This window comes from Salvelinus fontinalis, chromosome 2, assembly GCF_029448725.1.
Source record: "Salvelinus fontinalis isolate EN_2023a chromosome 2, ASM2944872v1, whole genome shotgun sequence".
NCBI classification, from domain to species: Eukaryota; Metazoa; Chordata; class Actinopteri; order Salmoniformes; family Salmonidae; genus Salvelinus; species Salvelinus fontinalis.
This window is the reverse complement of record NC_074666.1, coordinates 65,895,701-65,912,542: the sequence shown is the minus strand read 5'-3', so window position 1 is coordinate 65,912,542 and position 16,842 is coordinate 65,895,701. Positions and strand designations below refer to the sequence as shown.

The 16,842-nt window shown below is 41.1% G+C and overlaps 1 protein-coding gene and 1 pseudogene across 1 annotated transcript; one reads left to right on the top strand and one right to left on the bottom strand.

Annotated features, from left to right (window-relative positions):
- Positions 1 to 3,383: 3,383 nt before the first annotated feature.
- LOC129823595 (ferritin, middle subunit-like) lies at positions 3,384 to 5,194 on the bottom strand. Its single transcript, XM_055882449.1, has 4 exons — positions 4,910 to 5,194; positions 4,464 to 4,610; positions 4,115 to 4,240; positions 3,384 to 3,640 (listed from the first exon to the last, which is right to left on the bottom strand). Exons 1-4 carry the CDS (start codon positions 5,015 to 5,017, stop codon positions 3,485 to 3,487), a joined length of 537 nt encoding a protein of 178 aa, XP_055738424.1. The 5' UTR covers positions 5,018 to 5,194; the 3' UTR covers positions 3,384 to 3,484.
- An 8,830-nt stretch (positions 5,195 to 14,024) lies between these two features.
- Positions 14,025 to 15,938, top strand: LOC129823611 (ferritin, middle subunit-like; annotated as a pseudogene).
- The last annotated feature ends 904 nt before the right edge of the window (positions 15,939 to 16,842 follow it).

Genomic DNA, 16,842 nt, shown 5'->3' with positions numbered 1-16,842 from the left:
GACCCAGTCTCCTTCCACCATTGTCACGAGGATAGTGGGAAAGAATGGCCTTCAGGCCAAAGATGGTGGAAAAATGAAGGTAGTTAATTTAGGCATTTACCACTGTCTGCTTAAGGGGGGCGGGGGGGGGGGGGGGGGGTGCTCTCCATAGACACCAATGCGATAGCTGTCGGCTTAGTCCTTGACTTCCATTGAAACAGAGCCATTGCGGAAGTGGAACATCTCGCTTCCTCTTCCGTACAGCATGTACAGGGTGGGTACCTGGAGGAAAATGGGGGAGGGTCATGCCTTTTCAATTTCAGTCAAGGGGAGGGATTAGTATTTTCAAAATCTAGTCCAGGGGAGGGTCATGTAGTTTGTAATTGAAGAAATTTCACTATTTCTCAATGTTTTAGAATTCGTTGCTTATTAGGCTATATATCGATGCCTGATTCCACCCGACTCGCTGCTGGAAATGCAATATGAAGTGTGCCTATAGGCTATTTAGCGTGGTCTCAATCAATTGATTCATAGCCTATAGGCTACGAAGTGCATGCTCAGAGAAGCACAGAGCAAAGTTATATTTCTAAGATAGCTGCTGGGATTGCGTAAATCAAACTAGACTGCATTACACACTGCAATGGATATTCCAACCCTGAGGCCTGCTCTGCCCTTGCTGATCAAAAACGTTTTTTTTTGTGCGGGCTAAACAACGTTGTGCTGTGTAGGCCTACAGTGGCAGTTCAGGAGGAGAGTCAAATAGTTCCTCCGAAAATTATTATTGATCAGGCCTAGTCCAAAAAATGAAATATCTTGCACGTGGACTAGCCTATAGCCTATGTTCTGTTCAGTTTGAGAAGGAGAGCGTGAAGATGAAGATCGGAGGTCATCTTTGATAGCTTGCTACTACTATAATTGATTTGAAGAAAATAAATATGTTTCTTGCCCATGATGTATTTATGCAAGTTGATGGAGATCAGTTGATGGAAATCAGTGGAGGCTGGGGGGAGGAGCTTCCCCATCCATGTAATGTTATTCAATGTGATCTAAAAGTCCAAACTGATCATAAATCGGCACTCTTACTCTGAGAGGCTTGATGCATACTGCCCCAGAAGACCTAAGTAGTGTTCGAATACCCATACTAACATGCTGTATACTACAGAACACACAGGGTGTTCTTTAATGGAATCTTCTCCAACATAATCTCGTTAGAGTCAGGCATTCCCCAGAGCAGCTGTCTAGGCCCCTTACTTTTTCAATTTAGCTAATGACTTGGCACAGGTGCTGAGTGAAGTCTGTGTGTCTATGTATGCTGATGACTCACCACTATACACATCAGCTACCACAGCAGGTGAAATCACTGCAACACTTAAGAGCCGCAGTCAGTTTCAGAATGGGTGGCAAGAAATAAGTTAGTTCTAAATACATGAATTTCAAAAACGAAAGGAATTGTATTTGGGACATAAAATTAAAACCCTAAACCTCAACCTCAACAACATCTTGTAATGGATAATGTGGAAATGTAACAAGTTGAGACTAAACTTCTGTCATGGTCAAAACATATTGATACAACAGTAGCTAAGATTGGGATAGGTCTGTCCATAATAAAGCACTGCTCTGCCTTCGTAACAACGCTATCACTAAGGTAGGTTCTACAGGCCTTTCTTTTGTTGCACCTGGACTACTGTCCAGTCATGTGGTCAGATGCAACAAAAAAGGACGTAGGAAAATTACAATTGGCCCAGAACTGGGCAGCACGACTCACCCATAAATGTACAGAGAGCTAACATTAACATTATGAACGTCAATCTCTCATGGCCCAGAGTAGAGATTGACTTCATCACTACTTGTATTTGTGAGAAGTATTGACATGTTGAATACATCGAGCTGTCAGTTTAAACTACTAGCACGCAACTCAGACACCAGTGCATACCCCACAAGACATGCCACCAGGTCTCTTCACAGTCCCCACATCCAGTACAGACTATGAGAGGTGCACAGTACTACATAGAGCCATGACATGGCTACTATTCCACATCAAGTAACTCATGCAAGCAGTGAAATAAGATTTAAAAAGAGATGAAAATACAATTTATGGGACAGCGGGGACTGTGAAGAGACACATATTCACTATAGACACACACACATGGATTTTGTGTTGTAGATATGTGGTAGTAGAGTAGTGGCCTGAGTGCAAAACATTGTGTTTCGAAACCTGTTTAGTAATGTTAGTTTTATTGTATAGAACTGCCTTTAATTTGTCGAACCCCATGAAGAGTAACTGCTGCCTTGACAGCAGCTAATAGGGATCCATAACAAATACAAATGTTGGTCAATTAAGGAATATGCAAATGAATCAGATGCCATCTAGTGGGCTTTTATTTTCAGATTATCAGAAATCTCTGGGCCTGTGTGGCCTTATGTAAAATATATTGTCAAATAGAATGACAAAGCTGTGTAACTTTAACCAAAATATAAATGTTAGTTAGTACATACAAATGTACTCAGACATTTTACCATGTCAATACTTCTTGGTTGTAAATGTTGGTGGCAGTTGTGAAAAGAAAATAGTTGCATAGTTATTGAAAATGCTATTGCTGATTAGTTCTCATTAGGCCATTTTCCCCTTTAACCACATGGTTTATCCACTAGAAACTCATTTACTATATTAAAAACATCAATATTTGTCAAGTTTTAAAGTTAAGCTTCCCTGTTAATTACCAAAATGAAAGTGTTCAGCAATTTCAGTAAATTACCAGTAGCTTTGCAACCATATGACAGCTCCAATAAGACCCTTATGGTGAACGAGAGGCTTGTATGATCATTACTATTTTAGTATTCCGTTCATCGTTTGCTGTAGGGGAACTATTGGGCATTAAACAAAATTATTAGAGTAAATTCTCAGTAAGAGCCGAACTTCCATCACTAGAGAATTGCGCCATAACAGCTGGCTAACGGCTTTGATTGACCTCTAGGCCGTCTAATAAACTTGATGCAGAGTAAAGGTCTACGTCAACTGTAGTAACCCATTTTACTTCTATGGACCTAGAGTTGAGTTGGGCACTTAATTGACATGGCACTATAACAAGATACGGTAGAGGACACGCTCTGTGGTCAGAGGTAATGTCCTTTATAAACCTCATGTTAAACTTTCCCTATTGTTATGACCCTCAGTCACTAGTAGGTCTACAACTGTCAGTGATCAGCACTGGGTATTGAGATGCTCAGTAGGACAGAGCAAAAAACCAATCAACTGATACAACATCCATTACTACAGGTCAACAATTAGAAAAGATACTTTAATGATATTTCTTATACTTTTACAACATGCCTTGCCTCAAATACAGTAGTGTTGTCAACATAAACACCTCAATTATACAGCTGTGTTGCACTGCACCAGTTTAACACTCTCCCCTCCATATAAATGCACAGCCAGTAGGATCCATCAGAGAACGCAGGAGTCCTGGACTGAGGCTGGATGCCGTAGCCTGGGGATGGAAGTGGTTTAGCTCTGGCCTCCCAGGGTGTGCTTGTCAAACAGGTACTCTGCCATCTTGTTGTTGACAGCATCCATCTTGGTGAGGTTGGTGATGTGGTCTCCCAGCTTCTTAATGGCCTCCACCTGCTCGTTCAGGTAATGAGTCTCCAGGAAGTCACACAGCTAAAGAAGGAAAACACAGGTCAGACAAGAGAATGACTAGACTATTGTAGATACAGTAACACAAGAGCCTGGTGGTAATGGCATAAGTGCAGATAATGTGTTTCCAGCTTTTCTTTAACAAGGCAAGTCAATTAGGATGTCATTGTAAATAAGAATGTTAACGTGGAACAGTGGCTTAACTGCCTTGTTCAGGGGCAGAACATATTTTTACCTGGTCAGCTAGGGGATTCAATCCAGCAACCTTTGTTACTGGCCCAACGCTTTAACCACTAGGCAACCTGCCGCCCTTTATGCAAACGTATGCATTAGCTGCATTGCGTGTATAGTGTGCATCTGGACTATTGTGTGCGTGTGAAGCAGCAGGTCACACAATCCTTTGTCATTAGTCAGATCTACAACAACCTGGTCAGCTCCTGAGACAGTATCTGTCTTCTATGTGATACATACATGTGATGTGGTTCCACCATAACTTACATGGGGGTCAACCTTGCCAGAGGCAATCTTGTGCAGGTCCAGCAGGGCCTGGTTCACATTCTTCTCCAGCTGCAGAGCACACTGCATGGCCTCCAGCCCATTGCCCCACTCATCACGATCTGGCTTCTACACAGGACAGAGTGAACACAGAAGTGTTAGGGACTACTAGCAGACATTAAGGTTAGGATAAAGTGAACAGTTACACCCCACACTCAGTTCAGTGGTTAGAGACAGTATGTTCAAGACCACTCCAGGTTCTCTAGATAAACTCTGTAGACACTCTCCTCCATGAAGTAAAGACATTTCTATCAGTCTACAATCTAAATGTGTTTGATGCTCAGGGGCTCACCTTGATGTCCTGGAGTAAAATGCGTCCACCTCTCTTGTTCTGGAAAGAGAGTAGCTTGTCGGCGTGCTCGCGCTCCTCGTCGCTGTTCTCCTTGAAGAAATGCGCGAAGCCAGGCAGAGCCACATCGTCACGGGAGATATAGAAAGCCTGGGTGGACAGACAAAGTTGTTTAGAAACACATGTCAAACGTGACTCATTCCATTATTGAGGGATCTAAGCATGATTGACACAGCAATATGATGCGGAAAATCATTAGCCTGCTTGGTAACCTCCCAATTAACCTGTCAAGGCGATACGCTCTGTCCAATGATATATTTATCAACTTTATTTGAATGATAGGTCTACCTCAAGGCTGTTAATTGCCTAGGCGTACAGAAAATATTTACACCCAGGCATAATAATACACAGGTAGATGAACAAAACGGTAATCTTGGTATACACCTTACCATTGAAGTGTAGGTATAAGAGGCAAACATCTCCATGTTGATCATCCGGTTGATTGCAACTTCGCAATCGTGGTGATAGTTCTGGCGGACCTGAGACTCCATTTTCATTCAAAATTAACGGTACAAAAATAGAGATTCTTATATTATTTTACTAAGACAGTTCAAGGAAGTGTTACTTTAACAATCCGGAATGTTATATTGCGCGGGAGGCGGGCAGAAGAGTTCCGTTCAATCACTGTTGAAGCAAGAAGTTCTTCATGAGTCTTCCGAGAGTTGTGAACTGGAAGGGGCCTTGTTCGCTCTATTTATTGTTCCGAGCGGACCGAGTCAGTGAAATCGACCCTCTTCTTCGATGAGATTTGACGGCATGTTGACATCCAATAAATGTTGCATTATCGCTACCTACTAGACTGGAGGATAGCTCCCTTATACTTTGCTTTAAAAAAAAAAAATCAACAACCACAACAACAAAAAATACAACAAATACCCTACCATCTAAAACTACACTTACAATGTTTTTTTTTTTTTTACCATACTCCACTATTTACATCTCTTTAGTCCTACTTCAGGCCAACAGCATGAAAGGATGGGACACCACCACTTAACACACCTTGCAACTCAAAATAAGTCAAATCAAATTTTCTTAGTCACATGCGTCAAATACAACAGGTAGACCTTACAGTGAAATGCTTATTTACGAGCCCCTAACCGACTGTGCAGTTAAAAAATACAGATAAGAATAAGATATAAAACGCCTCTGATGTCAAGTGTAACAGTTTAATTTTAGACCGTCCCCTCGCCCAGACCCGGGCGCAAACCAGGGACCTTCTGCATACATCATCAACAGTCACCCACGAAGCATCGTTACGCATCGCTCCACAAAGGCCGTGGCCCTTGCAGAACAAGGGGAACCACTACTTCAAGGTCTCAAAGCGAGTGACGTCACCGTTTGAAAGGCTGTTAGTGCGCACCACTGCTAACTAGCTAGCCATTTCACATCGGTTACACTCGCACACCCAAATACCTCTCTGCAGCTGCCACCACAACCTCTATTTCCTGCGACTTTACGTTCCATCCCTGCAGTACCGTTGATAACCATTACTATAAATGCCAAAAATCCAATCTTACTGAAACATATATCACTTGTTTGGTTATCCCTCTGTGCTGGTACAGATCTACTCCTCACACCCCTCCTCTTTGGATCTCTCCCCCTTGACCCATCTTCCTCTACTTCTTAACTGCCTCAGCATATGACAACTTCTGCATTACTCTAACCCTGGAAACCTCAACCTGCTTCTCTCGCACGGGACATTTCTGATCCCCAGCTCCATGGGCACCCCCTAAAATAAATCAAATCAAATCAAATTGATTTATATAGCCCTTCTTACATCAGCTGATATTTTAAAGTGCTGTACAGAAACCCAGCCTAAAACCCCAAACAGCAAGCAATGCAGCTGTAGAAGCACGGTGGCTAGGAAAAACTCCCTAGAAAGGCCAAAACCTAGGAAGAAACCTAGAGAGGAACCCGGCTATAAGGGGTGGCCAGTCCGCTTCTGGCTGTGCCGGGTGGAGATTATAACAGAACATGGCCAAGATGTTCAAATGTTCATAAATGACCAGCATGGTCAAATAATAGTAATCACAGTGAACAGGTCAGGGGTCCATAGCCGCAGGCAGAACAGTTGAAACTGGCGCAGCAGCACGGCCAGGTGGACTGGGGACAGTAAGGAGTCATCAGGCCAGGTAGTCCTGAGGCATGGTCCTAGGGCTCATGTCCTCCGAGAGAGAAAGAAAGAAAGAGAGAATTGGAGAGAGCATTCTTAAATTCACACAGGACACCGGATAAGACAGGAGAAATACTCCAGATATAACAGACTGACCCTAGCCCCCCGACACATAAACTACTGCAGCGGGCAGTGATCGGTTGAAGAGCATGCATTTAGTTTTACTTGCATTTAAGAGCAGTTGGAGGCCACAGAAGGAGAGTTGTATGGCATTGAAGCTCGTCTGGAGGTTAGTTAACTTCTTCGGGGTAGGGGGCAGTATTCGGAAGTTTGGATGAATGAGGTTCCCAAAGTAAACTACCGGTTACTCAGGCCAAGAAGCTAGGATATGCATAGAATTTGTAGTATTGGATAGAAAACACTCTAAAGTTTATAAAACTGTTAAAATAATGTCTGTGAGTATAACAGAACTGATTTGGATGGCAAAAACCCGAGGAGAATCCATCCAGAATTTTTTTGTTGTTGTTGAGCTCACCACTGATTATAATGGCTCTCTATGTGAATATAAAAGGAATACCTCCCAGACTGCAGTTCCTAGGGCTTCCACTAGATGTCAACAGTCTTTAGAAAGAGTTTCAGGCTTGTTTTTTGAAAAATTTCCAAGAATTTTTTGTTTTTGTAAGTGGCTCCCATTTTGGCTGTAGTGTTTTCACGGGTGCGTGGATGAGAGCATGCACTTCGTTATTTATCTCCGGTAATGAACATACTATTTTCTGTTTTAAATTTTTCGTTTATTAACATATTTGGGTACCTGAGGATTGATTAGAAACGTTGTTTGACTTGTTTGGACGAGGTTTATTGGTAACTTACAGGATTCATTTGTATGCATTTTGAACGAGGGAAACCTGTGGATTACTGAGTCAAGCGCGCCAACTAAACTGACTTTTTGGGATATAAAGAAGGACATTATCAAACAAAAGAACCAGATGAAGATCTTCAAAGGTAAGTGATTTATTTTATCGCTGTTTCTGACATTCGTGACACCTCTGCTTGGTTGGAAAATGTATGCAATGCTTTTGTGCGCGGGGCGCTGTCCTCAGATAATCGCATGTTGTGCTTTCGCCGTAAAGCCTTTTTGAAATCGGACAAAGCGGCTGGATTAACAAGAAGTTAAGCTTTTAAAAGACGTATGACACTTGTATTTTCATGAAAGTTTCATATTACGATTTTTGTAATTTAAATTCGCTCTCTGCAATTTCACCGGATGTTGGCCAGGTGGGACGGTAGCGTCCCACGTACCCCAAAGAGGTTTAACACAGTGTCCAAAGAAGGTCCAGAAGAAAAATGTACCTGCTGGTCTAGTGGTAATGCTACTGACTCTGGACCACACATGTCCCTTTGCGGCATGGATTCAAACCTACGCCTTCATATCTGTATTCCTCTACCTTTCTGTCACCCCCTTCTCATTCATAACTTGATATCTCAATAAAGAAAGAGAAAATACCAATATATATATAAAGAAATGAGTAATTTCAAGACCATGTACTACCCAGACATGGTAAAGGCAACATAAATAGAATAACGGGTTTTGACATTGGTGGTGACTTTCTGAACTGTTATAGTTAGACCAACAGTTTAAAGTAATACAGAAAAATATTGGTATTTGAGTTCTGATTTACTACATTGACAACATTTTCAGAAAAGTTGTTGTATTTTCCCTTAAATTCAATCAATCAATCAATCAAGTTTATTTTATATTGCTCTTCATACATCAGCTAATATCTCGAAGTGCTGTACAGAATCCCAGCCTAAAACCCCAAACAGCAAGCAATGCAGGTGTAGAAGCACGGTGGCTAGGAAAAACTCCCTAGAAAGGCCAAAACCTAGGAAGAAACCTAGAGAGGAACCAGGCTATGAGGGGTGGCCAGTCCTCTTCTGGCTGTGCCGGGTGGAGATTATAACAGAACATGGCCAAGATGTTCAAAATGTTCATAAATGACAAGCACGGTCAAATAGTAATCAGGAATAAATGTCAGTTGGCTTTTCATAGCCGATAATTAAGAGTTGAAAACAGCAGGTCTGGGACAGGTAGGGGTTCCATAACCGCAGGCAGAACAGTTGAAACTGGGACAGCAGCAAGGCCAGGTGGACTGGGGACAGCAAGGAGTCATCATGCCCGGTAGTCCTGACGTATGGTCCTAGGGCTCAGTTCCTCCGAGAGAGAGAAAGAAAGAGAGGAGAGAAATAGAGAGAGCCAAGATGTTCAAAATGTTCATAAATGACAAGCATGGTCAAATAATAATCAGGAATAAATGTCAGTTGGCTTTTCATAGCCGATCATTCAGAGTTGAAAACAGCAGGTCTGGGACAGGTAGGGGTTCCATAACTGCAGGCAGAACAGTTGAAACTGGAACAGCAGCAAGGCCAGGTGGACTGGGGACAGCAAGGAGTCATCATGCCCAGTAGTCCTGACGTATGGTCCTAGGGCTCAGGTCCTCCTCCGAGAGAGAGAAAGAAAGAGAGAAGGAGAGAATTAGAGAGAGCATACTTAAATTCACACAGGACACTGGATAAGACAGGAGAAGTACTCCAGATATAACCAACTGGCCCTAGCCCCCAGACAAAAACTACTGCAGCATAAATACTGGAGGCTGAGACAGGAGGGGTCAGGAGACACTGTGGCCCCATCCGATGATACCCCCGGACAGGGCCAAACAGGAAGGATATAACCCCACCCACTTTGCCAAAGCAAAGCCACCAGAAAAAACCATTCACAGCTATTTGTTTAAAAATGTCTCAGTAAGTTACACAGTATATGTAAGTTACATAGTATAGTATATGTTCCTGCTGTTCTATCCCTCTTCCTTTTTCCTTTTCTTCAAATCTGGTATCAGCCGGTCTTCGCCCATTCATCACCCCTCATGTTTGTTTCTGCAGTCACAAAACTGCACCTCCTTCCACCACTGGCACTGTGATAACAGAACAGAACTACATTGAGACCAAAGATGGTGGATAAATTAAGATAGTTCACTCAGGCCGTTTACCACTATCTGCTTAAGGAGGTGGCTCCTTAAGCAGACAACAATGTGATAGTGGTCTGCTTAGTTAATTGACTTCCATTGTGGGGGGGGTGAAGGAGTGGGCTGTCTCGCTTCCTCTTCCGTCTCTGCTTGAGACTTCAGAATGCCGAGTCACAATGACAAGGCAGAAACACAGCCAGGGCAGAGCCTGAGTCAGTACATACTGTAGTAGAACCAACAGGAGGTTATGACAGGAATAAGGTGGGGTGCAAATTTCCCTGGGGACAGGGGGACATGCATTTTTGTCCCCCCCCCCCCCCCCCCCCAGTTTTATCATTGGAATGTGATACAAAACGAGGCAATTGTGTGCTTTAGGACCATGCGGATGCCTCCGAGCAGTCGGGATGGCTGTTTGCAGTGTTTATTCAAACCCCCCAAAATATAAATATATATGTCAGACTAAAAACACTGTGTCACCCTTCAGAACTTCAATAGAAAGAGTTATGTAATGGTTAACCATTTACAGTATTACTTACTGTTTATAACTTTGTGCGGCTGGTCACATGATGGACCAGTTCATGACTTTTACAACTTAACACAGGTTCTCGGGGTTGAACATTACAGAAGAGATTTGCATTAAAAAATTAAGACAATTCTTTGTCAATTTCAATTGTAATTCTATGTTTTCCCTTCTGCTAAAATAAGGTCACTTAGAACAACCTGGACTCAGGGGTAGACGTAACATAGTAAAAGTAAATTTGAGATACTCCAATTAGTATGATATGTTTTGTATTGTATGTATTAATTTGTGCATGTCCATCATCCATTTCATATTATATTTTACGAATTGTAATTCGTACAATATGTTACGAATTGCTAAACATATGATATATTACGAATTCCAATTTGTTGTGGCTAACGTTAGCTCGGTGGCTAGGTGCTATCATTACCTAGGTGGCTAAAGTTAGCTAGGCTAGGGGTTAAGGGTTAAGGTTAGGTCTAAGGTTAAGGTTAGGAGTTAGGTTAAAAGGTTACGGTTAGGGTTAGGGGAAGGGTTAGCTAGCATGCTAAGTAGTTTCAAAGTAGATAAAAATGTGTAAATCATTGCGAAGTTGATAATTAGAAAAAAAAAGTTGCCTGTGATGAGTTACAAGCAACCATTGGGATGCTAGACGTTCGCCTTATATGCTCACCCACACTTATCCTTTAAGCACGACACATCATTTAGTCAAAAAGTGATGTCCCTTTTCGCAAAAAAAAAGGAATGCCAAGTATGTCACAGCCCTTTTTGTAGCACCGGTTTAAGCATAAGTCTACTGTCACTTCCAACAGTCTGAAGAGGCTTCCACTCGTTGTCTCCAAAACTTTGTTTGCACTCATAATGAAAACATTACGCTATGAAGGGAGGTTCAGCCTAGAAGAGTTGATCAAAGTAACAGAGATTAGGGCACATACTTCAAGGATTATCTATGTTGAAGACCCTTACCCCCATTTGAAGCAGCTTCATAATTTCTCAACAAACAATGAACCTAGATAGTAGCTATGACAAACTGATAGATAGTCTGTTTTGGATTACACTTTAGGAAAAAGGGGGTCCTGTTCTCAAACAATTGGAGTAGAGGCACTACCTTACATACTTGGCCAGGAAAGACCAGGGGCTGTATAAATCAGTGAAGGCTGGGGGGAGGAGCTTCCCCGTAAATGTAATGTTATTCAATGTGATCTAAAAGGCAAAACTGATCCTAAATCGTCACTCTTACTCTGAGAGGCTTGATGCATACTGCCCCAAAAGACCTATACCCATACTAACATACTATATATATATACTATATATATACTATATACTACATACTTAATGAGTACATACTGCATAACATATACTATTAGTTCATAGTGCTCCCGAGTGGCGCAGTGGTCTAAGGCACTGCATCTCAAGCGGCGTCACTATACTACCTGGTTCAAATCCAGCATGTATCACACCCGCCTGTGATTGGGCCTAGCGTAATCTGGAATAGGCTGTCAATTAAAAAAAAAAATTGTTATTAACTGACTTGCCTACTTAAACAAAGGTTACATTTTAGTTTACTGTAAAAGAACGGTATAATTTTAGTTTACTAGCGCATCGCCTGTCTTCCAGAAGCTTATGCTGTTGATATGCAACCTCTTGCTAGCTTGTTAATCTGGAGTGCCAGAGTACGCTCTGGACGTTCGTAAATTCAGAGCGTTGTCAGATTGTCCTTTCGTAAATTTTTACTTCGCCCAGATGTATGTAGCTACTGATTTTGTGTAGTTATTTCTAGGCTAATGTAATCAACTTTGATATACCGTTTGTCAACTACAATATGTCACTTGAAACCGAAAGGTGTATCATCAAACACCATTTCTACAAAAGCCAGCCTTTCTTTCTCTGTCCACTACTGTATTCCCATACCTCATATTGAACATTGAGTTTATATGAAAAAGTGTGATAGCCCTACAGTTTTTCTTTTGACTGCATTCTGGAAAAGGTAAATAATTAAGCTACATGTGCTATTGAAACATGTGCTCTTAGAGAATGAAACAGAAGTTTACAGAACTGTGTCTCAAAGTTAATTTCCTTTTATATCTTAAATCAAATGTAGACATAGATTATTTCTCAATTAGCCTAATATTAGAATGAATATTCCAATTATTCTTATTTTCTTCTAAGGATATAACACACACACACATTTTTCAACAATAACCGCTGTAGTTAGACCTGCACTGTGGCATTTTGCCTGATACTACTGCTTTAGGTGTTACCAATAAAATGTTACTTTGTAACAAACAAAGTAAAAAAATAAATAAGAACAGACCGAGATGAATAAGTCAAGGCGAGAGCTTTTACTTCGCCCAAAATCTGCCCGTGTGAGATAAGCCAGTTTTATTTTCTAATTACTTGTGGATTTTGATTGAATAGAAGTTTCGTAATGTTTAAGCTTTTACAAATGTACTGATATATGTGGATGCACGTGGCATTTCGGCAACTTTGAGAAAAACAACGTTTAGTTGTGCATGTTGTTCACACACGTACCTGCCCTCTCATTGGCTAGAATGGTCCCCATCTGTTCCTGTCTTCAATCACTGAGGACATGTATTTCCATTGTGGTCACTCGGCTCTCTTGTCAATATAATAAATAATCTTTGCTTCAAATCATGTGTATGAGTGGGATCGTCATTTTTTTATTATTTATATATATTTATTTATTATTATGAACACAACAATACAAAAAAATATACAAAGACGAGTAGATAAACCTAACAGACAGGAGTATTACATATCAAGATTCCTTTTCAATTTGTTAAACACTTTATATTTAATATTTTTACTTCACCTTTATTTAACCAGGTAGGCCAGTTGAGAACAAGTTCTCATTTACAACTGCGACCTAGTCAAGATAAAGCAAAACAGTGCAACACAAACAATAACACAGAGTTACACATGGAATAAACAAACATACAGTCAATAACACAATAGAAAAAAATCTATACATCGTGTGTGCAAATGAGGTATGATTAGGGAGGTAGGGAAATACATTGGCCGTAGTGGCGAAGTGATTACAATTTAGCAATTAACCACTGGAGTAATAGATTTGCAGAAGATGAATGTGCAAGTAGAGATACTGGGGTGCAAAGGAGCAAAAAAATAAGTAACAATATGGGGATGCGGTAGTTGGATGGGCTACTTACAAATGGGCTATGTACAGGTGCAATGACCTGTGACCTGCTCTGACAGCTGATGATTAAAGTTAGTGAGGGAGATATGAGTCTCTCTATGGTGCATATTGCTTCTTTGTTTTTAAATTTACTGATCTTTTCAAAATAATATTTAAATTCTATCTTAAATAATGTGAAGAAGGCTTTGTTCTCTGCCCACTTAATTTTATGCATAAAGAATCTTCCATGAAAGATAAACAAATGAACAATGAAAGTTAAATCAGGGTCCATATAATTTGGATCAAAATAAAACGTAATCTCATAGTCTCTCAGAGTAACATTAATAGTCGTTTATTTTAAGATAAAATCTTCTAACTCACTCCAACATCTTCTGACATAAGAACAAAAGTATACAATCTGGAAAAATAAAGACATAAAACACAAAAACAAGTCTTTATTTTTCCAAGACTGGTTTGACAACAACATTATTTGGATTAAACAATTATTGAATAATGATGGCCAACTATATGATTATCAAGAATTCATGAGACAACACAATGTTACATTCACTCCTGAGGAGTGGGATCGTCATCAAATGATCCGCCTAGTTCCTGTTGAAATTCTAAAGGTGATTGGCTACGCTCTATAAGGGTGGATTTCACTGACGCGTTCCGTTCGGGAACAATAAATAGAGCGAACAAGGCTCCTTCCAGTTCACAAGTCTGAGAAGACGCATGAAGAAGTTCTTGCGTCAACAGTGATTGAACGGAACTCCTCTGCCTTCGTCCCGCATTATAGAACATTCCGGATTGGTAACATAACACTTTAACTATAATACCAAAATAGTCTTAGAAACTCTATTTTTGTACCGTTCATTTTGATATAAAAGAAAATCTGCCAAAATGGAGTCTCAGATCCGCCAGAACTATCACAACGATTGTGAAGCTGCAATCAACCGGATGATCAACATGGAGATGTTTGCCTCCTACACCTACACGTCAATGGTAAGGAGTCTACTAAGATGACCGTTTTGTTGATCTACCTGTTATTTTGCTTGAGCTTAAATGCCACTTTTCACCTGACTTTTCTGTAGTCCTAGACAATTAATAGCCAATGAATTCAACTCCGTGAAGTACATATTTTAGTTTGACTTGTTTAGGCTATTAAGAGTTTTCAGGGAGATATAGCATCCAAATGAAGCCGGAAATCTATCCTACCTTGGACAGAGCGCATAAAGACTCATTGACAGTTTAATTGTCAGGTTACCAAGTAGACTACGGACTAGACTATACTGATTCATGCCTTTGTCATCTAGTTTAGTTGCCACAACAAGAACATAATGCTGTCATGTCTGGCATGTCTTTTTTTCTAACCACACTGTCTTGTTTATCCACCCAGGCTTTCTATTTCTCCCGTGACGATGTGGCTCTGTCTGGCTTCGCGCATTTCTTCAAGGAGAACAGCGAGGATGAGCGCGAGCACGCCGACAAGCTACTCTCTTTCCAGAACAAGAGGTGGACGCATTCTACTCCAGGACATCAAGGTGAGTCCTGAGCATCAAACACATTTAGATTGTAGACTGATAGAAATGTCTTTACTTCATGGAGGAGAGTGTCTACAGAGTTGATCTAGAGAACCTGGAGTGGTCTTGAACATACTGTCTCTAACCACTGAACTGAGTGTGGGGTGTAACTCTGTTCACTTTATCCTAACCTTAATGTCTGCTAGTAGTCCCTAACACTTCTGTGTTCACTCTGTCCTGTGTAGAAGCCAGATCGTGATGAGTGGGGCAATGGGCTGGAGGCCATGCAGTGTGCTCTGCAGCTGGAGAAGAATGTGAACCAGGCCCTGCTGGACCTGCACAAGATTGCCTCTGGCAAGGTTGACCCCCATGTAAGTTATGAGGAACTGCACATCACATGTATGTATCACATAGAAGACAGGTGCTGATCAGGAGCTGACCAGGTTGTTGTAGAGCTGACTAATGACAAAGGATTGTGTGACCTGCTGCTTCACACGCACACAATAGTCCAGATGCACACTATACACGCAATGCAGCTAATGCATACGTTTGCATAAAGGGCGGCAGGTTGCCTAGTGGTTAAAGCGTTGGGCCAGTAACAAAGGTTGCTGGTTTGAATCCCCTAGCTGACAAGGTAAAAATATGTTCTGCCCCTGAACAAGGCAGTAAACCCACTGTTCCACGTTAACATTCTTATTTACAATGACATCCTAATTGACTTGCCTTGTTAAAGAAAAGCTGGAAACACATTATCTGCACTTATGCCATTACCACCAGGCTCTTGTGTTACTGTATCTACAATAGTCTAGTCATTCTCTTGTCTGACCTGTGTTTTCCTTCTTTAGCTGTGTGACTTCCTGGAGACTCATTACCTGAACGAGCAGGTGGAGGCCATTAAGAAGCTGGGAGACCACATCACCAACCTCACCAAGATGGATGCTGTCAACAACAAGATGGCAGAGTACCTGTTTGACAAGCACACCCTGGGAGGCCAGAGCTAAACCACTTCCATCCCCAGGCTACGGCATCCAGCCTCAGTCCAGGACTCCTGCGTTCTCTGATGGATCCTACTGGCTGTGCATTTATATGGAGGGGAGTGTTAAACTGGTGCAGTGCAACACAGCTGTATAATTGAGGTGTTTATGTTGACAACACTACTGTATTTGAGGCAAGGCATGTTGTAAAAGTATAAAAAATATCATTAAAGTATCTTTTCTAATTGTTGACCTGTAGTAATGGATGTTGTATCAGTTGATTGTTTTTTTGCTCTGTCCTACTGAGCATCTCAATACCCAGTGCTGATCACTGACAGTTGTAGACCTACTAGTGACTGAGGGTCATAACAATAGGGTAACGTTTAACATGAGGTTTATAAAGGACATTACCTCTGACCACAGAGCGTGTCCTCTACCGTATCTTGTTATAGTGCCATGTCAATTAAGTGCCCAACTCTAGGTCCATAGAAGTAAAATGGGTTACTACAGTTGACGTAGACCTTTACTCTGCATCAAGTTTATTAGACGGCCTAGAGGTCAATCAAAGCCGTTAGCCAGCTGTTATGGCGCAATTCTCTAGTGATGGAAGTTCGGCTCTTAATGAGAATTTACTCTAATAATTTTTAATGCCCAATAGTTCCCCTACAGCAAACTATGAACGGAATACTAAAATAGTAATGATCATACAAGCCTCTCGTTCACCATAAGGGTCTTATTGGAGCTGTCATATGGTTGCAAAGCTACTGGTAATTTACTGAAATTGCTGAACACTTTCATTTTGGTAATTAACAGGAAAGCTTAACTTTAAAACTTGACAAATATTGATGTTTTTAATATAGTAAATGAGTTTCTAGTGGATAAACCATGTGGTTAAAGGGGAAAATGGCCTAATGAGAACTAATCAGCAATAGCATTTTCAATAACTATGCAACTATTTTCTTTTCACAACTGCCACCAACATTTACAACCAAGAAGTATTGACATGGTAAAATGTCTG